This window comes from Peromyscus californicus, unplaced genomic scaffold (assembly GCF_007827085.1).
Source record: "Peromyscus californicus insignis strain IS unplaced genomic scaffold, ASM782708v3 Scaffold_11__1_contigs__length_118956290, whole genome shotgun sequence".
NCBI lineage: Eukaryota > Metazoa > Chordata > Mammalia > Rodentia > Cricetidae > Peromyscus > Peromyscus californicus.
Window position 1 is genome coordinate 5,798,538 of NW_026294402.1, and position 22,398 is coordinate 5,820,935.

General features: G+C 41.5%; 1 protein-coding gene across 1 annotated transcript in view; it reads right to left on the bottom strand.

Moving 5' to 3' along the window:
- The window catches only part of Arhgap42 (Rho GTPase activating protein 42), a 236,703-nt gene that overhangs the window by 20,438 nt on the left and 193,867 nt on the right, over positions 1–22,398 (bottom strand). Inside the window, exons 9-13 of the mRNA XM_052751978.1 lie at positions 13,296–13,396; positions 11,450–11,559; positions 9,449–9,527; positions 7,890–7,929; positions 106–168 (exon numbers count right to left, since the gene is read on the bottom strand). Of these exons, the coding sequence (XP_052607938.1) occupies positions 106–168; positions 7,890–7,929; positions 9,449–9,527; positions 11,450–11,559; positions 13,296–13,396 (393 nt within the window). The remainder of the gene's footprint in view (positions 1–105; positions 169–7,889; positions 7,930–9,448; positions 9,528–11,449; positions 11,560–13,295; positions 13,397–22,398) is intronic.

Sequence of the window (22,398 nt, forward strand, 5' to 3'; positions counted from 1 at the left end):
TTGTTTTGTGTTCATGGCCCGACGCTCACTTTCCTGTTTAAGTGAAAGGTTCAGAGTGCAGGAGTGAGACATATGGGAGTAATCGCGCAGCGTCTGCACACTCACCTCGTGCTTCCACAGCTTGAATGCATTTTCTCACGAAGTTGAACCCTGCTTCATTTAAGTACACTGCAAGGGAGAGACAGCCTAATTAAGATCCAATATGCAACTCGCCTTCCTCCTTCAGCTGGCTCTGCTCTGTGCCTTCATGGATTTTTACCACTGCATTCATCAAATGCTGTAATACAGCAGGGAGACTCACACTTACACTCACTTCATCAAGCTGTGTGCTAGGGAGCGCAGAGCACTCTACACTGTAAATAGACCCACAGCACAGATGGCTCTGCTGTATTCAGACCACCACTCCCCCCCCCCCCCCCCCCCCCCCCCCCCCGCCACCTGGATAATTCTTATGGTGAGTGGAAAGTGATAGTAAGGCCTTTCATGTAGTCATTCTTTCCCATGTGACCACGACAACATTCTGAGCCTCTTAACATAATTCATCAGGTCACTGAAAACTCCACTCCTCTTTGCTGTGATGTCTAGTGCTTTGTTTTAACAAGTGTTCTTTTAAGTACATGCTTGGCATTCAGAATAACTCAAACACATTCAGTCCATGTGCTAGCAGCTCCCCCATTTCTGGTCCTAGAGTAGAAAATAACATATGCTTTTCATTCTTTGCTAAACTTTCTTTAAATTAGCCTTAGGGCTGGCGAGGTGTTTCAGTGTGTAAAGGCTTGCTGCTGAACATCTTGACTTGAATTTGATCCCTGAGACCCACAGGGAAGAAAACAGAGAATCAACTCTTGCAAGTTATCCATTGATCTCCACACCAGTGCTATGGCACACATGTCCACCAACATACAGCCACCCAACCACCTGCTAGCTTACCCCACTTACTCAATCAATCATGTAATAAGTAAATTTGCTTTTGTTTTTAAGCTGTGGAGTTAAAATCAAATTAGATTAATTATATAAAGGAAAATATTTTAAAAAGCCAAGTAACACCCAGAGGAAACACTTGAGAAGTCTTTACATTGTAATAATTTCTATCATGTGGTAGGTAGGCATTTTTTCAACATGCCAAAATACTAATGAATGAGAATAATTCAGACCAACAAAATTAAAAACCTTCCAATTCTAAAATGATGGTTATTTTTAAAGGTTGGGTAATTGACTACATTGTTCAGCTTGTCAATAAAACTGAGCAAGAGGCAGAAAGTATCTTCAAGTATTTTCAATAAGACTGTCCTCTAACACATAGGATGAAGAGAAAGGTATCACGTAAAATAGAATTTTTTTTTACATATTCATTTGGAGTAAAATAAACAATAGGCAGGCTATCTCTCAAAGACAGACTGAGATAGTTGAAAACAATGCCCTGGTCTATTCTAATACACTGAGAGCAGTTGCCTCATGTAGAGCAAAAGTTTACAAGGTCAATCTCTAGCTCCTGAACTATTCCATGGATCCTGCTCTTGGCTTTCTCCTCATGGGTTAATGCACGATTATTAATCAGTTCAGGGTGTGGAGAAAACAACAGGAATTTGTTCATCATGTTTGACTATGTGCACTTTGCCTCAAAGAGCTGGTTCCATGGAGCTGAGCTGATACCCAGCACTGACTGGAGCCAGGAAAAACCACAGGTTCCTCTAAGTTCTGGAATGATGCACTATGACCTGGAGCATGTCCACCGACTTTTATGAATGAGACTCTCTACCTATAAAATGTGAGAAGTGGCTCTCAGTAGACAGACCTGTCATCCCAGCACTGAAGAGTCTGAGGGTGGAGGATGAAGGGTTTAAGGCCATCTTGGGTTACATAGTGAGACTGTGTTAGAGCAGAAACTAGCAGCAACAACAAAGCAAAACAGAAACAAGAGAGTCCAGGGAGATGTAAACAAAAGGGCAACAAGCACCCACCTCTTAAGTCAGTGCTATGGACAGAAAAGAGAAGACAGCTCAAGGAAACCAGTTTCTAAGCAGATGAAGAAGGTGATGATTACTCTTCCACATAAAACTTATGTTACTAGGAGTTGGGGAGATGACTCAGCAGTTACAATGTTTGCCATGTAAGCATAACAACTGTAGTTCAGATCCACAGAAGGCAAAAGAAAAAAAGAAAAAATACTGGATGGACCTTGTGGCCCACCTGTAATTGCAACCTCAGATGACTGACACAAAGGATTCCCAGACTAAGCTGGTTAGTGAGACTAACCATACTGGTGAGCTCTAGATTTGACCAAGAGACCCTGACTCAGTGAATAATGTGGAAGAGCAATGGAGGATGCTTCCAGACATCAGCCTTAGGCCCCAACATTGGGACAAAAGTGCACGAGCATTCACACTCAAAAACACTCAGACAGTTGCCCATACATCACACGTATATGAAAATAGAAAAAGAGATGAAAATGTTTTGGCATGATTTTATCTCTCTGTTTTCTCTTTTAAAAACTAAGTATAGCAATCTCTTCCTTATAGGACTACTAAAGAATGAGTTAAAGTAATTTGGAAAGCTACACATAGTGTTTTGTTTTTTTTTTGTTTTTTGTTTTTTTTTGGTTTTTCGAGACAGGGTCTCTGTGTAGCTTTGCGCCTTTCCTGGATCTCTCTCTGTAGACCAGGCTGGCCTCGAACTCACAGATATCCACCTGGCTCTGCCTCCCGAGTGCTGGAATTAAAGGCGTGCGCCACCACCGCCCGGCTACACGTAGAGTTTTAAACGGAGTAGGTGCAGTGTGGTGTCGGCTCTGTGTCCATGCCTGCCATTGACTGTGGTACAACGTAACCCTTCATGGACCAAGCCCCCTTTATTCTTTGGGTATGTCTGAAGCAACAACTGCTTGAAGGTCTGTCAACCAGTAGTGCTATTTTTCAAAAAGCCATATCATATTACTTAATAAAAAAACAATTTGGGGCCAGAGCAATGATTTGCTTCTTTAAACAGACATAGCTCGAGCATACAGTGATAAAGCCTCATGAACCTAGGAGTTTGCTGAAAAGATAAATTGGACATTAAAAAACGTCCCTATGGGTTTATTATACTTTAGTAAATCACAATGATCAAATGCAATGTGTCACTGAGCTGAACAGACCGTGCACACTGTGGCTGCTCTTCACATATATTTACTGCCCTGTTCTTCACAAAGGAAGACAGAATTTTTTAGCATCTTGAAGACTGGTTATGGTCATGTGATCAATGAGATGGAATGTAAATGATCCTATGTTACTTCCCAGCAGACCAAGATCAAGGTTTGCCATTTTCTCTTGTCACTGGCATAAGATCAGCATGATACAAAAGGAGGCTACTTTGTGAACTTGAGTTTCAGAGTAGAAGCAAAGCATGGAGGACTTGCGTGGACATGCACTATAAACCAGCAAGATTCTTTGCTGCGGCAAGCCTCTGGGATCTGAGGATCAGCTTTCATCACACCGAGACCTGTCTAGGGCTTATTTAATTATGTGTAATTTAAGCAATTTTTGCTGTGGCAACACAGACTCAAGAAATATATTCAACTCAACAAAATTAGTATCCTTAAAGAGAAAAATAAGTCCTGTTAGAATCATCTCTTGTCAGTTAATATTCACCAAGTTTGTACAATGCCTCCACTAGAGTGCCCAACATTCTCTGCTGTGGTGTGGTTTACATAGCTTGCCTCCAGTTGACTTGATGCAAGATATAGTTACATTGACAGTCAGGAAGCGTCAATTTTTAAGAAATTCATGTGATGAAAAATGAGCTATTTTCTAAAGCCATGAGAGGGTTATTGTATTGCTTTCATTCGTGCCAAGGAAAATTCAACTAAAGCAGTGTTGTTGTTTTTAATAGCTGAAAAATAAAAACCATTTACTCCTTAATTGCACAAGAGACAGCCGTGGAAAGGTTTATTAATAAGTCAAATGACACCATTAAAAAGGGTGTGCATGAGGTGGAGAACCGGCAGCAAGCAAAGCACTGCCATACAAGCTTGAAGTTTGGACCTCCAGAACCTATATGGGGTTAGACTTGATAGCATGCACCTGTAACCCTAGCACTCAACAGTAAAATGGGAGCCACAGAAAGGAGATCCCCTGGAAGCCTGGTAGCCTGGTGTGCTTGGCTACAAACAGGAGGCCTCTCTATTAAAGCAGACAGTGAGACCAACACCAAGGTTGTACTCTGACCTGCACACTGTGCTGTGGTATGTGGATATCCATACTTAGACACACAGATAGTGAGTGTTTCTCCTAACTCTCCTTCAGTGAAAGACAAAGTATTCTTGGTGTAGGATAGAAAGAAAGGGAACTCATCCTACATGGTAGAAACACGGAGTTCTGGATGGTCCTATGTCTTCTTCAGAACAGGCAACCAAGATGAGCAACCAAATGTTTCCTCCCCCTTCTCCACCATGTCTCAATGAGCACCTTCTTTGGTGGCTTCTTCCCTGAGACCTCCGTGTGCCTCACTCCTACTTCTCCCACAATCTGTGAACTCTCCCCAAGACCCACCCTGTGCCCCACCCCTACTTTTCCCTGCTTTAGAGAAGACCAGAAGAGTATTCAGAATCAAACTGTCACCAAATTCCCAGGCACTGAAATCCTGTAGTACTAATGTTATTTGGCCTGAAAACAGACTAACTTAATAAAGCTAATTTATTCAATCAAAAGTTAAGTGTAAGCATTTTCTCCCTGTTGGAAACTGTTCAGGGCTAAAGCTTTTATTGAAATCCAACTGAAGTTTCCATGAGACTGTTTAGCAGTACAAAAGCTATTAATCTTAACAGATATTCCAACAGCAATGGGGAAAAGAACAGCCTTCCGCAGCTAACAAAGCAAAAGTCCTTGTTCTTTCAACTTCCTCCTGTTTCAAAACACCCCAGACCCTTCGCAATGTAACCTTGGTGGTCTTACTGTACCTCCTCAGGGCTTCTAGGACAAAGCAATGCTTGTCTTTCATCATCCATTTACATTTCTAATCTGGCATTTCCGATAAAAAAGATACAGATATCCAACACCATACCATATGAGTTTTCAGAGGGGAAAAAAGATGTGAGCACATTTGTTGGTACTCAGGATGCCCTCAGGACCTTTCTCATCTTCCTGAAGGATGAAGAGTTGCCCACCCCCCCCCCCCTTTGCTGTGAGCTGCAGATATATGAAGTAGGAATTCAGCTGACAATGGCAAAAGCATCTGAAAGAGTCAAGAACTCTTCCAGCGGACAAAGCCAAAACTAAGGAGTCTTAGTGATACTAGCTTTTGAATGTATTAGCTGTTTCCTGCAGTGAATCTCTTGTGTGCTGTTGTAGCTTTCCCATTTGATTCTTTTCTCAAGAACTTCTAACAGTGTGGTTGATCACTCATTGGGCACAATTTCCCCTACACTATTGGGGTATTTGGATAACATCCCCCAACTGTGTTGACAACAGTCACACAGTCAAGACCTCTTTGTTTCAGGCCTTTGTTACTTTTTTGGCATTAGACTCAGAAGTCTGTCTTTCTGTAATTAGCTCTGTAATGTAATTTCTCCATTAGCAAGTATCCGACCACAGCCATCTCTGGACAAATCATTTCATCTGAGATACTTCACAAACATCCAAGGACAGACTTCAGATAGATAAGCATTCAGACTACCTGCTAGTTTCCTGAAATAAGGTGAATATCCATACTGAGACAACTGCCAAGGCCAGGAGGGTGTTAGGTACAAAGCTTTGTTTCTCATGCAAATTAAGCTTAAACCCTCCTTTCTCCCATAGCCCAAGGGATATCCCTAGTTCTTTAATAATTAACTCAAAACAAAAGGGCTTTTACATACCAGGTGCATCAAGCTGTGATGTGGCTACCTAGCCCCCCCCCCAAGTCAGAAAAAAAAAAACGGCACTGCTGAGATAAGCTGAGACAGATATGGTGCCAAAGGAAATAAAGGTAGTTTTGTTTTACTCATGACTTACAGTGACTTATAGACTCCTAATATTTTACCTAACCACTTCTAAGGATATAGTTTGAACACATAAACTCCCTTTTTAGATCTCTTTACCAGTTTTAGCCCTTGGTTGACCCCATCTCCTTTAGTCACTCCCCTTTTGGATTGTAAATGAAGCTGACAATCCCTGCTCTTTGTGTGGATCTTATCACCTCTCTTTTAGACCCTGAAAGCCTCAGATTGCATTGTCAAAGAATTATTGCTTGTAAGTGTATATATATACTGGTACCTCCACAGCTGGGTAGATTTTTGGACTTAGAAGGATAAAATGAATGGACTAAAGATTGGTGTACTTAGATTCATTCAACATCACCACTAGTAGCATCTATTCTGGAACTCTGAGAGAATTCCCCTCAGGCAGGTACCTGGGGAGAACTGATACCCCTTTGCTTGTTAGACCCATGCAATACATGTGAGCTAGAACTCCTTTCAATGGGAATAAAACTTTGACCTCTGATCCAACATAGTTCTTTTCTCATGGGAGGATGTAATGATGGAGCAATTTACTTAGACACCTGGGGAGTTCTAGTGATAAACTACTCATGCAATGCAAAGCTCAAGAGGAATATTCTTCACAGAGGGCAACTGTTTAGAATATGAAGAGAAAGGCTAATATCTGTTTCACACTAGGAAGATTACATCCTAAGGCATACATGGAGAAAATCACCCAGACAATGGTCAAACGTTAAAGGCGTTCAGAAACTTAAAGATTATATACCCCACACAGCTGAGATGTGACTGTAGCTAGCAGAAACATCTATTGAAATGGACCCCTTTTATCTATCCCAGGAATAAATAGATATAAATAGGAATAAAATAGAATAATACAGAATAGACTAGACAGGAGGATGTGAACCAAACACCTCTGTTTTCAGAATTGCTACTCCATCTAGATCCAGGGGTGAAGGGTCTGCTAGAAAGTCACCACAGAAACCATGTCATCTGAGAAGAGACATGGACCAAGGCAGCACCAGAAAAAACCCAGGACCCATGAGTTGAACTTTTCTTTATTAACAACCAAGATGAAGATGTTGAGACAGGGCAGTGTGTCAAGAAATATAACCTGTTTTCCTGAAAAATATGTCCAGATGGCAAAGTTATGAAGAACTATGAGTGAGGTTCTGTCCCAATGGACCTGTTTGAGGAAGAGTTTCATTCTCATTTTAACTGGACAGCATCTGTTTAATATGGATGACAGCTACTACCCTTAACCTTAAAATGAATTAATCAACAGCGTCTTATCATCTCAAGAACACAGTATGTCATATAACCATAACTATTTACAGATTCAATATCCTAGACCAGTTCTTTGTGGGGTTTCTGTTGTTTTGTTTTTCACATGGAGCTTTGTCTTAAGAATGATCTAACTTTCCTTTTCTAATGAATTACACCACTTCATTTATAGCATGGGGGAGTGTTGAATCGAGTGTGACTGCAAAGCAAGGGACTCCTTGCTCAGGCTGCAGAAGGTCTGCTGGCCCCACAAGCACACCACAGCCTCACTCTCTACTCTACGGCATGTGCTCTGAGCACCTCTGCTGCAGCCTTGTGTAGGGCCACTCTAGTTCTTACTGTTTTGTTTCCACGATTCCCAGTGGAATCAGGAGTTAAGAGGTTTCCCTCTGACTGTGTCTGAGGAAGGACCAAGCCCAGGGGGAAGACACCAGCAAGGGTCAGAAGCTTCAGATCCCACATGCTCTTTCTGTGGCTTTCTCTTTTCTCTCTCAGGAAATGCAACTGGTTTTATTTGTGGCTTACTCTGCAGGGCAAGTCAGAATGTAGAAAAGCTTATTTCTGATTAAATTTCTGTTCATTTAAAAACCATAGTTAAGTTGAAATTTAAGAAGTGTTCAAGCAAAACCTTTAAAGGAAGAGGAGAAAAAGAGCTTACTTTCTTCTTTCTTGCTAATTATGGCAGGCAGTGTGTAAATCTAGAAAACAAAGGATGTCAGTCAGTTACTGCAGTTAATGGTCCATACAGAAGATTGGCAAGATGATGCTTACATTGAAACAAAACGATGGACGTGGTCTCAAGGTCCAGCAACTGTTTCCAGGGTACAGCCATCTGTCCAGCTGATCCACCAACCCCCTAATATGGTTCCATTATTAATGCTCCAGCCTGGGCTAAGATTATCCCTCACCATCCGACTTACGTATTTCACTCTCTTTCCTGACTTGTGCTTAAGGCACCTTCTTCTGGAAGTGTCTCTCACAGTGGAATTCATCTGACTTTACTCCTTCCTCACAGGAGCTGTATGGGTTTTGTTTTCTGTGGGCACAGTCTTGACCACATTGCTGAGATAACAACCCATTCCTGCATCTGCTCTGGGTCAAGACTTCTTAACCATTAGTGAAAAGTTTAAATATTTTTAAAAATCTACTTCTGATTGACATTCTTGATTTTTGATTGATTGACATTGTAAAATACAATAGAGTAGAAATGGAAAATAATAAACAGAGAGCCAGATCTTCTCATTATTTAGTTTGATGGATTTAAATCACATCTTTGTGTACTCACATGATCCTCTACACTCTACTCACAGTGTCTGGGCTCATCTGATTGTGGCCTGGAACGGGGTTAGGGGAGGGTCTCAGAGCACACTACACTGGCACCATTGCTCAGGCATCTAGTTTGATCTGTTCTTGTGTTCTCTGCCATCAATGGAACCTTCTCTAGTGATAGGACAGCGCCTCCTATTTATTCTGTGTGCTGTCACTCAACAGACCCAGGAACAGTGGTCAGTAAGAAAGCAAAGAGCGGGCTGGAGAGATGGCTCAGAGGTTAAGAGCACTGGTTGCTCTTCCAGGGGTCCTGAGTTCAATTCCCAGCAACCACATGGTGGCTCACAACCATCTGTAATGAGATCTGGTTCCCTCTTCTGGTACACAGGCAGAATACTGTATGCATAATAAATAAATCTTTAAAAAAAAAAAAAAAAAAAAAAAAAGAAAGCAAAGAGCAACTAATGACCTCTCTTTCCTATGTAAACGCTCCTGGTGTTTGTGAGTAAATTACAACACAGACATCAAAATGACTATTACAAACAGGATGTGAAACAAAGGGGATGTCTCCCACCCATAGTTTCGTTAAGCCTTTGTACTTTAAAATGGCCTGGACCAGAGGATGACTCCACACATAATCTTAATAGTAACCCGATAAAATGATGCAAGACATGCAGCCAAATTAATGATTATAAATATTTTAAAGTAATTTTAGGGTTGTACATTAGTCTTGGAAATCTCCCGGAAAACAAATGACAAGTAGGATTGCATGCCTGTGGCTGAGCTGACACAGGAGAACTGACACAGGAGAGCAGGACGGGCGGCTGCCATCTGATTCGTCACTTTAACGTTCCCAGCTACGTTATTTATATACACAGAGAAAGCACACGCAGAGGTGCTCTGTGAGCTTCAGAGCCAAACACAAGTTAGAGATGATGTCGCTCTTACCGGTTCTTTTCCATCCATGGCCTCCAGCCAGAGCTTCCGGTTAGCTTCAGAGAATGCCTGTAGCGTAATGATGCCATGCCTACCGACAGACAGACACTCTAAATGTCAAATTCACTCTATTGTGCCCTTCGGCATTTGTAAATTTTCAAGTCCTTGGTTAATTATAAAGCCGTAATTTGGAAAAGAAAACAAAAGATCAAATGCAATGAAGAAAAGGGGAAATGGAAAACTAGAAAATTTTTTCTACAAGTGTCTTTCAGAAAAGTCATCGTACACACCCACTTACACACATTCACCCACATATACATACACTCACACACATACATAGACATGCACACTCACATACATGTACACATACCCTTGTACACACACACTCACACAGGCACACACACAGATACACCCACATACACATACAAGCACAGAAGCACACATGCACACACACACACATTCATGCACACATATACACATGAACAAACACACGCATACGCACTTTTTAAATTTAAATGATGACAGGTAAGTCATGAAGGTGTGAGGCACAGGGCTGTCTGAAGAAGTTAGTTCAAACAATTTCCCCTGAAATGGTCAAAAAAAGATGGCAAATGCATATCCAATGATTTTTCAAAGCTACCTGATATTCAAAGCTCAGGACCCTGATGTGGGACCAGCTAGTCACTAACAATGATGGTGTGTGAAGCCTCAGCTCACAACAAGCCAATGATTACATACTCAGTGTTTCTCTGCACCATGATAACAGTGTTAAAAGGAATTCCCTGAAAATACTCAAGTCAGGTGCGGGTGTGATCTGCACCTGGGAGGCTGAGGCCTCTCGGCTTACACACACAGGCTGAGTACTGAATGAGACTGTCTCAATAAACAGTGTCCCCAAATCTCTTCCCTGCAGCCACTTGAAATAGTTACTTAAGGATGTATTATTTCCATATAAAAGAAGGCATCATATAAAAGGTGTGAGGGTAATGTGAAATTTTATGTAAATTATCTCATATGAAAGAATTGATGTAGTCAGCCTGGAAATTACAAGGATTTGCAAATACTGGGAATTTTTTTCACTACTGGTATGAAATTCTTAAAAATTTGGAATAGCATAAGCTGACAATAAATTACTTGTATTTTTTCTGTAGATGTGAAAATACCTCATTAGAACGATAAGAAAGGAAAAACGTATGTAAGGGCCCAGGTGATCTGGTGTGACTGAGTTTATTGTCTCTCTGGGGCAAGTTCTATGCATCACAAGCTATACTTCAAACTTGGGATCCTGTGCGGGGATTCCAGATGCATGTTGTCATGCCCAGCCTTGCTGCAGAGTTTTAAGTCAATGTCAAAGTATCAACGACGTGATTAGAACAGCAGTCAATGTTTTCTGGATGGTTATATTTTGTGCTGGTATGTGTGTTCATAAGAATACTTTATTATTTGATTTAACCATCAGGAGACCCTGGAGGTGTAGACTTATTTCCCCATTTTACAGATGGAATAACAAAAGCACAGAGTTTGTGTAACTATAACCAGAACATGCAGAAATATAACAGTGCTATGCACACAGTAGGTCTCTAGAGGCACTGAACTTGGCCAGCTGTGGAGTTTATGGTATTCTCTCTGGAGGCTTCTTATTCCTTGGTAGCAAGACCATCAGGCTTTAAATTATGATAAAGGTGCTTGTCCTGAAACCAGCGAACAATGCTGTGGCTCTCCCCCTTTGCTGGGGCGCAGACTGCTCCGCCCTCTACGCTAACATGCCAATGATGTCAACTCTCCAGGTTCTTTGTTGTGACTTTTTCCCAGCATAAGGTCTCCTGTTCCTTTTTTAAAATATCATACAATGGAAATACATCCAATAAATATCATACAACTGGATAAATATGTGAAAGAGTGAAGTAAATACATTGTCCTCTTTACAAATACTGTATTTTTTCATGTTGTGCTTGTTCAAACTCAGAAACAGAAAGTAAGTAAGAACTACAAAGTGGGAACTAATGCTCAAACCTTTCGACCACTTCTATGTCAAAGCAGAAGCGTTTGTCAATTGAGTCCGTCTTCCGTCGGATACATGACTTTAATTTAAACATTTCGGGTGAGCCAGTAATGAGGCCATTCTGAAAAAAGAAAGGCACATAGTCACTAACACAAGGGAGTGAACTGATGTGCACTGATCCAAAGTCGCCAACTGCAAGTGTTAACTTGAAGATAAGCTGACGTATAAAGGTTTCGCTCCTCTGCTCTTTAATCCTCGTCGCTCATTGACAACATACTGAGCCATTCATTATTTAATCTATGACAGGACTTCCTGACACCTTTGGACACATTTACTCTGACAGGAACAGACGCTTACAGTGTACATACTCCGAGGAAGCAGACAGACATGGCATTACAGTCATTGAACGTCACAGTTGCATGTGCAGTTCATGTGTTAGGATACTGCCCTATTTCTCCATCAGAATCCTCTCTAATAAAAAAGTAAACATACAAATTCCCCAGGTAGTAAGAGGTTAGTGCCATGAATATGCATTTTTGTACTGGAGCCTACACAGTAGCTAGCTCCAAATCCCCAAAGAGCCTCCAGAATAATGAAGCTCATATTGGCCATGCTGCTCAAAGTCTCTGGATGGGACTGAACAGGGGCCTGCCTCTCAGGAGTTCTCTACATGGGAGATGCCTAGCTACATCAGGGAAAAGTTTAGCTCAATGTTTGTTAACCCTGCTTGCTTGCAAACCTCACATATTTCTTATCAGTGCTTTGAATGTTCCGTTTGCATTATTAACACCCCAACTGTCACACAGGTTGAATTTCTGACAATCACTACTCTGAGTCACAGCTCGATGTGAATTTCGACTTAATAACTCTGCAGGTGATGCTATCCACAGGCTTTTTCTCTGCTATGTTCCCATTTCTTTTGCATCTGTCCTTCACTTTGAATTACTAGGCTCTGCTGGATGCCTGAGCACAATAAGTTTCAGCTGACACATCTTAACGTTCCTAGTTTCTATCATTTACCTCTGCCTTGCCCTACATTACAAACTGCCGAGGTGACTCATTTGCTTTCTAGAAACAACTTCCTCAACTGTTATAATAAGGTTGAAACAAATTATCTTTAGGATAAAATCTACCTCCAGACTTAGATCTTAGTGCATGACCAAGTTAGCTAATTCACAAGACCAATCATTGTCCATGTTGGTAAGCTAACTAAAAAATAAAGAAAGAAAGCAAGGAGGGAGGAAGGGAGGGAGGGAGGAAAGGAGGGAGGGTGAGTTGCACCCTTCATGTAATGAAGGCTGTACCATTTCCTCAAATAAAGATGCATCATGTCCTATAATGGTAGCTAGCCATGAGACACATTTAGCAACTAATTTACTTTTGAGTAAGTAAGCCTTGATTGGCTTCTTTGAGAAATTTGTTAGGCAGCATTTTGGTATGTGAGTTCCTAAGCTATTAGAGGCACAGAGAACCGAAGGGCAGCTGTAGCATTACCAGTAGGGACAGGATGCAGAATCTCTGAGCCAAGCTGGGTCTAGCCACTGGCAGTTCCTTCCTTGGTTGCTAGCCAACACACAGCACAGAGCCCTACTTCTGACACCAGAAATGTAAGAGGGTACCTCAGTCATCTACTGAAGGGTCCCTATCTGCAACCAACTGTTTATAAATACATGATGGCCCAGCTAAAGGAAAACACTGTCTATTCATTTTTATGTCATTAAGGCCATTAAAATTTTTTAATAAAATTTTCAGTTATTAAAAATGTGTGACGTTATTAGGGACAAGAAGCACAGGTGACACTTGAACTCCTATTCCTTAAATGAGAAGCTTGACTGGAAAAGGAGAAAGCTCACTCACCGTCTTCCCGCCGGCTCTCACTTCCGAGACGCTCATCGTGAACACTTTACTCCCTTTGTCGTAAGTGCAGTAGTGCTTAATCCACGTGAAACCCAAGGGACCTAGTGCAGGAGACAAAAAACACTCACATTCAGATGTGTGGTTTGTACCTAAGTGTGTGCACGGGCACACCTGCACACGGACAGTGTCCGCACATCACTGTAGCGAGGAAGGCCAAGATGAGCAAAAGTGACTGAGGATGGCACCATGAAATCAACAAACATCTTTACTCAGTCTTTCTCAGAATCGGGAAACCTATGAGTAGTCCCATATGTCAATCTCAGCTATCTCGATCTTGTCTGTAAATGTGGAATCTGGTAAGCAGGTGTGCTCAACTATGGACAGAACATTTGAAAAACCAATCATACCAACAATGCACACATGTAACTGTTTTTGGAGATGGAGTCTTGCTTTGAAGTTCAGACTACTCTCAAACTTACCATGTAGCCAAGGCCAGCCTTGAGCTCAAGATCCTCCTGTAAAGCTCCCAAGGGCCAGGATTACAGAGATGCCTCCATTCCTGGCAGCTGAGGAGCATATGTTTAATATTTACATGGTCAGACATACACTGTCACTCGGTGAGCACTTGGCAAACTAAGCTAAGCGTGGATGATCATCCTTGACTTTACTGACCTTGGAATTACTTTCTCTTACTGTTGCTGTGAGGGAAATAAGCCCATGGCCGGGGATGGAGCTCAGAGAGGTGTGGTAGAGCATCAGACGTGGCGCTCCAGGGCTGAGACAGCAGCACTTCAGAGGCAGAGGCAAGAGGAGAAGTTCAAGGTCACTGTTAGATACATAGCAAGGCCAGGGCCACATGAGCTCCAGGAGACCTTGTCTCTTTAAAAAATCCAAATGTTCTTAAAATAATAATGTCCCTGTTTATATTATTTATATTAAAAGAAATATGTATATCAGTAATGCTCAGTTTTGTTTGCCCCATAAGCATGATCCCTTTTCTCACAGCACAGCACATCACATTATGGGTTGGTATTGTCCCTGAAGAACTCGATGCTCCTGCATCTGCAATGGGTGTATCCTTCATTCCGCCCTTCATTGACAAAGCACAAGAGCTTGCATTTACCCAGAGAAGCCGAGTGAGTGTTCTGAATCCAAGCACCATGGTGGGCTGAGTGGGTTGGGAAGAGAGCTTAGGACTCCCTTCCTCACAGCTTCTTCAGCTAGTGCTCCACCCACTCAACACAGAAGTCCTTAGCCACCTCTGTGCATAATGTGACTGCTGGCTTGATTTCAGAACCCAGACTCAAAGGCAAGCAATTAAAATATAAAGCAGCACCTTGAGATGGTGTTTCATGAGCCACTGGGTTTCTTTTTGTTAGTAATAGTGTCCTTGCGTCAGCTTTAACTTTTGCTCATACTTACACTACTCCAGATCTTAAGATGACAGGGTACACATACACTTTGCAATCACAAGAGATTACAGCAATTAACTCCAGTTCTGTTCCAGGACCTCTTCACACTACAGTGTCCTTGCGTCAGTTTTAACTTTTGCTCATACTTACACTACTCCAGATCTTAAGATGACAGGGTACACATACACTTTGCAATCACAAGAGATTACAGCAATTAACTCCAGTTCTGTTCCAGGACCTCTTCACACTACAGTACTTGACGACACTTGATACTCCATGTCATGCAATGCACAACACTTAACAGCTGTGAACTGGTGAGTGGAACATGGCTGATGCAAACTGGCAGCCACTTCATTACTTAGGTTATTACTTAGGTTCATTACTTAGGTGTGTGAAGTAGGTTCAGCTGTTGTCTTAAAATGAAGCTGCCACCATGCTCTAATGATATTTTAGACCAAATATGTCTTTTTCCCTCTGCCTTGTCTTAAATTTGAAACCTGCCGCACTTCATGGTGACATTTGCTGTCCCCCCACTTCATTCTTTAAAGCTTGCTGGCGGCTGTGTGGGAACTGGTCTCAGTCCACTTAAAAGCCCCTTAAGGTATCTGAAAAATTAAAACATCACAACTCAAAGCCGCAAAACAAAAGAGGCTCAACTGTCCTGCCCAGTGACCCCAGAAAGCTGTGGCAAATATTGTCACATTCACAAACACCTACTGCACACCTTTACCTCAGAACCTTCAGGTTAGACATTATAAAAAACATTACACAGCTAAGAAAAGCAAGCCCGCCAGCTGTGCATAGGCACTGGGGGTTCTGTTTAAAGGAATGATACTCTCAATTGTTTTTTATCATTTTGTTTTTTAAAAAAGTTTATATATTTCATAATATATTCTGACCATGGCTTCCCTTCCCTGATATCCTCCTGGGTCATCCCCCACCTCACCACCATTCCAACTCCACACCTTCTTTCTCTCTCTTAAAAAGACAAATGAAAAACAAATAAGAATAAAACAGAACAAACAAATTAACAAAAAGAATAGAAGGAAGAGCATAAGAAATTTTGTATCTAGCTACATTGTTGAAAGGATTTACCAGCTGAAGGAGTTTCCCAGGAGAGTTTTTAGGGTCACTTATGTATACAATCACATCATCTGCAGATAAAGATACTTTGACTTCTTTTCAAATCTGTATCCCTTCATCTCCTTCAGATGTCTCATTGCTCTAGCTCAGACTTCGAGTACTACATTGAATAGGTATGAAGAGTATGGACAACCTTGTCTTGTTTCTGGATTTAGTGGAAATGCTTTGAGTTCCTCTCGGTTTAAGGTTGATGTTGGCTGTGGCTTGTTGTAAATCACCTTTATTATGTTGGTATCTGTCCCTTATATCCCTAGTCTCTCCAGGACTTTTATCATGCATCTAATGAGATGAGCTTGTGGTTTTTGTCTTTCAGCCTGTTTATGTAGTGGATTACATTTACCAATTTATGGATGCTGAACCACCCCCACATCTCTTGGATGAAGCTTCCTTGATTATGGTGGCTAATTTGTTTGATGTATTCTTGCATTCAGTTTGCAATTATTTTATTGAGAATTTTTGCATCTATGTTCATATGGGAAATTGTTCTGTAATTTTCTTTCTTTCTTGGGTCTTTGTGTGGTTTAGGTATCAGATTAACTGTGACCTTGTAAAAAGAATTAGTCAATGTTCCTTCTGTTTCTATCTTGTAGCATAATTTGAGGAGTACTCTTTCTTGAAAGTCTGGTGGAATTCCTCTGGCTCAGGGCTTTTATTGTTGGGAGACTTTTAATTGCTGCTTCTATTTCACTAGGTATTACATGTCTGTTTAAGCTACTCACTGATTTTGATTTAATAGGTCATATATATCAAAAAATTTACCCATTTCTTTTAGGTTTCCCAGTTTGGTGAAGAACAGGTTTTTAAAGTATGTCCTTACAATTCTCTGGATTTTCTTGGAGTCTGTCATGTTCCCCCTTTTCATCTCCCATTTTGTTAATTTGGATCTTCTCTCTGTGTCTTTTAATTTTGCTAAGGGTTTATCAGTCCTATTGATTTTTCTCAAAGAACCAACTGTTTGTTTCACTGATTCTTTGTATTTTTTTTGTTTGTTTCTATTTCATTGATTTCAGCAATGAGTTTGATTATTTCTTTCCATCTACTCCTTTGTGTGCTATTTCTTCTTTTTGCTCTCAATCTTAGAATCTATAGAACATCCATCTAGCCTTTTCTGCTTTTAGTGTCTTCACTGAGAAGTCAGGTGTTATTCTAGTGGGTCTGCCTTGATATATTACTTTGTCTTTCTCCCTTGCAGCTTTTCACACTCTTTCTTTGTTCTGTATGTTTACTGTTTTGATTATTATATTTGAGGTGACTTTCCTCTCGGGTACAGTCTTTTTGGTATTCTATATGTTTCCTGTAGCACGATAGACACCTGCTTCTTTATGTTAAGCACATTTTCTGCTAGATTTTGTTAAGACTATTTCCTGTGCCTCTGACCTGAGCTGCTTCTCCTTCCTCTGTTCCTGTAAAGCCTGTTTGGTCTTTTCATAGTGTCTAAGATTCCCTGGATGTGTTGCATTTGGATTTTTTTTAGATTTAACATTTTCTTTGACCAAAGTATCCATTTCTTTTACCTTGTTTTCAACACCTGAGATTCTCTCATTTTTGATTTTTTTAAACTCTTAAGTTTTTCATTTTCAATTGTATTTCCATTTTGGTTTCCTTTTGTGTCTCTATTTCTACTTTCATGTCCTGAGTGTTTTCATCATTTGATTCCACTGCTTTTTGTGTGTTTTCAGAGTTCACTATGGTATTCATTGACATCTTCTTTAACATCATTGAACATGTTCATAATGACTATTTTGAAGTCCTTGTCTTTTGTTTCAGTTATATTACATTTCAAAGGGGCTACTCTGACAGAGTTCCTCAGTTCTGGTGGAGACTTATTGTCCTGGCTGTTATTGATTGTGATCTTATGCTGGTGTCTACTCATCTGAGGTTGGGATGATTGGGGTGATTTTAAGTGTTGATATCTGGTCTTGTCTCTGCTGGGTGTGTATTCTGCTCCTTGATTGATGTTGCACTTATGGGGTAGTAAGTGGGTTGTGGTTGAGAGTGCTTCTGCAGGCTGGTGGATAGCAGAGAGGAACAGGTGGACCAGGAGAAGAAGCTGAGAGGGCCTTCAGGAAAGAGCTAATGGAATCCTATTCATACCTAGAGTCAGGGTCCCCAGGGAGGTGAATTTGTAGAGTTGGGGCCCCAGGGAGGTGGAGTTGTAGAGTCAGGGTTCCCAGGGAACTGGAGGTGTGGAGTCAGGATCCCCAAGGAGTTGGAGGTGTGGTGGGAAGAGAGGATTCCGCAAGAGGTTGCAGTTAGGCCATGGTTGTCTGAGAGACAGTGATGCAGCACTAGAGGGGCCTTGCATCTGAACCAAGAGTTGGAATCTCCAGTACATGGAGTTGAGGTAGGGGAAGGGACCCCTGTAAGAAGGTTTTTACGTGGCTGAGAGTGATAATGGAGAGGTCCTAATGGAGGAAAAGAAAGATGGTGTCATTAACCTACCTGAGTCCCTGCTGGCTGTGGACACTGGGGATCCAGGGTAGAGAGTGTCTCTAGGGATAGGCATCTAACACAAAGGGCTCTAAATTGGTTTAGGAATTAAGTAAAACAAACCTATCCTTCACAGACCAGCAAGGATTCATAAGTACAGTCTTTTTAATATAATCACTGGAAATTGAGATATTTGATACACATTATCTCTAATTCTTGGAGCATCATTAGGAGAGATACATACATTTTTTTTTCTTTTATGAATGAATAGGTTGAATTCAGAAAACTGTTGTGGTTGTTTGAAAGAAAATGGCGTCCAAAGGGAGTGACACTATTAGGAGGTGTGGCCTTGTTAGAGGAGGTGTGGCCTTGTTGGAGGAAGTGTTATCACTGTGGAAGTGGGCTTTGAGACAGTTCACTTCCTGTTGCCTTTGGATCAAGACGTAAAAATTCTCAGCTCCTTCTCCAGCAGCATGTCTGCCTGCACGACAACGTACTCCCAGCAGCAATGCTCCCCACCATGATGATAAAGGACTAAACCTCTGAAACTGTAAGCTGCCACCTCAATGAAACGTGTTCCTTTATAAGAGTTGCCACGGTCATGGTGTCTCTGCATAGATAGAAACCCTAAGTCAACTGTATACAACAGCAACACAGCAGGGGACAGAGAGGTGGAGATGTGGCAGTTTGCAGCTTGTTTGCCTAACCATCCATGAAGGCCTGGGTTCCATCCCCAGCTCTGATTCACTGGCAGTAGTGGCACAGTCACAAAATCACAACATTGGGGAAGTGGAAGGGCAGAAAGAGCAGCAGTTCAGATGCTTAGTAAGTTCAAGGCCAGTCTGGAGGGCACATGAGACCCTGTTTGAAAAACTAAACAAAATCCAAAGAATCACAATAGATTTCTGACGATGGAACTCACATGCTTCCCAGGTCAACTGAAGACTGATAGATGAGATTTACTGCTGCCCAGAGGTGGACAATGTCAGCAGCTCACATGCAGATGTAAGCTCCATATCCAGGAGACAGTGACTGCCTTGGCCCTATCCTGTTATCATGAACTGCAATGGTGGCTGCAGAGGTACAACACACGCCGGAAAACATCAGTTAGTACAAGATACTTCTGGGAAAATACCACCAGTGGAGTTGAATACATGATGTAGGCAGATCCAGAGAAATCCCAAGTAGAAATTGTGTCAGGAGAGAAAGGCAGTATCAGAGAGTGGTTGTCTGCCTGTGAGGGTCTCCAATGCCGGACACTGTCCACGTTCCCTCACCAGAAGGACATAAACCCAGCAGCATGTCAGGGGGACCTTCAGGAAGCCATTCTACAGGGATGAATTGAGAGGAAAGCCTGAAGGCTGATGAGAAGCTTTGAAGAAGCCTCTCTGCACAGGTCTAGCCTGGGCTGAAATGGGGGAGATGAAGAGGTGTGAGTCAAGGGCTTTAAGAAGACAGAACAGACATTAGATTCCATGATGCAGAGAGGTCAGAGAATTAAAGACTGCCCAGAGCTCTGTAGTCTAGGAGAGTGCCGTTAAAATAAATCAAATAACCTCAGAAGTAAGGTCAGCACTACAGAGGTTCAGAATGACTCAGGAAAATCAAATGTCTTACAATAAGGCACAAATATCAGATGAGTACATTAAGCTTTCACTGGGTTAATACAGGTAGTTCTCAACCCTAAATTATTAAAAGGCTGCACTTAATAGACACGTTACACTGCCCAAGGGTTGGTCAGCCAGCCATGGCCCCATCCAGTATGTGGACTACTAGATAGTGACTGAATAAGAAATCTTTGAAGATTAGGGTCAAGATAATTTTGGTAAGTAACTCAAAGCTTTTTCTGTTTAGAATGAAAAATGGTAAAAAAAAAAAAAAAAAAAAGGCCAAATTAAAACAAATTTGTTTTGACTTCAAAAATTTTTGTTTTGTTTGATTTTGCTTTGAGAAAGAGGGAGAGAGAAATATAGACCACAAAGCTGTGAAGTTGGGTAGGCAGAGAGGGAAGTGAGGAGGATTGGGGTGAGTGTTGGGGAAGGGGAAAACATGATCAGAATATAATACATGGAAAAAATTAATTAGAAAATCCAAATAATGGTGTGAATGCAAGGATCTCAACAATTATCTATTATCCGGGGGAAACCATGAAATACAGGCCAGAATGCATAGGCAGTTCTTAGTTGTGATTTGGAAAGCCCTCTTGCCTCCAGTCATGTCTACAAAATGCATGTTGCTTAGTGTCAAAAACCCTCCCCTCCCCTGGATAGATCTATACTCAGTACAAATGTGAACTCCTCTCAACCAACCCTCACACTGACACTTCAAATCTGAGCAATTTAAAATAAATATCCCCAAGTATTGTGATGCCCCGTGCCAAATATATATACTTCATGTTATAGGAACCAGTGGATTGATCATTTCTATATGCTAGAGGCTCAAGGTTATTTCTTATGCTCTAATTATAAAATAGCTGGAAAGTCATCCTCAGATCTGAAAAGAGTAGACAGTTAAGAGAAGGACAGTGCTAGCACCTCCCCTGAGCCTACATCCCTTATCCATCTAGACTGTGTAGTCACTCCTGTTAGCCAAGTCTGTCAATCAAATTGGTATGTACTTGCATGCCACTATCCAACAACTGAGAACAACCTGGGCATCTCAGATGCGACCTTCATCAGCATATTAGTGACTGCATTACAAATGTACATCAAACACCTTCACAGTCAACGCTCTGGGTTGCCCATCACAGACCCTTCAACTACATTAGTTTGCCAACTAAACCAACCTTTTCCTGCTGTGGAACAATCCTTTTGTACACTATGAATACGTTTTACTCTCATTGTGCTGTGGGATGTCATTCTGTATGCTGTGAATATGTGTTGATCTGATTGGTTGATAAATAAAGCTACATTGGCTTATGGCAGGGCAGGATGGAGCCAGGCAGGAAAATCCAAGAGAGATAGTGAAAGGAGAAAGGAGAGTAAGGGGAGATGCCAAACCGTCATCCAAGGAGCAACATGTAATGGGACACAGGTAACACCATGAAACACATGGTGATACACAGATTAATAGAAAATGGGTTAATTTAAGATGAAAGAGCTACTTAGCAAGAAGCCTGCCTTAGGCCATACAGTTGGTAATTAATATAAGCCTCTGAATGATTATTTTATAAGCAGCTGCGGGACCTTAGGACTGGGAGGGGCATAGGGAAACTTCCAGCTATATCATTGGCTAATAAAAAGCTGATTAACTGATAGCTGGGCAGGAAGTGATTACATGCAAGAGACAGACTAGGAGAAGGGAAGCGAAAGGGTGGAGTCAGATAGTTGCTGGCAAACACAAAAAAGCAAGATGAGAATGCCATATTGAGAAAAGGTACCAAGCTATGTGCCTAAACATAAATAAGAATTATGGGTTAATTTAAGTATAAGAATTAGCAAGTAACAAGTCTGAGCTATGGGCCAAGCATTTATAATTAATATAAGCCTTTGTGTGGTAATTTGGGAAGTGGCTGATGGGTATTTGGGAGTTTCTGTCAAGACAGAAACATTTACATTATGGCAGTCCAACCTGGGGCCAGAATTTCCACACGAAACCTGAGAAAAGCTTAAAAAAGGATTCTAGGTACACAACCATGACTTCTGGGTAGCAGCATTTTCTTGAGTGGGCTCTGTTTGCTGGAAGCGAGCAGATATATGGCCCCTTTAAGAGATGATTTCCTGGCTCCACGCTAGCAGCAAAAACTGCTGGCTCTTTTAAGAGGTCCTGCTACCAAACACTTATAGGGTGTTTATGAGCAGTGGATGGCATGGTACTCAGTGGCAACGTGGACCTAGAAACTTCCCAGAGTTGGAGCAGGAAACATGGCTCCCAGAGCTGGCAGTAAACATACCTCCGCCATGAGACTAGACTCTCAGGGAACCAACATGGAGGAGTCAGCACCAGCAGTCCATGATCTAAGTTACACAATAATTTTTTTGCTCATGAAGACAGAAAAGGTTACAGATGTACAGCAAGGACAGATTCAGACAAAAAGAGCCTCTAAATGGGTCACAGTGTGTTTTAAAAATATGCATAGGCTTGTGAGAGAGAAGGGAAAGAATATATATATATATATA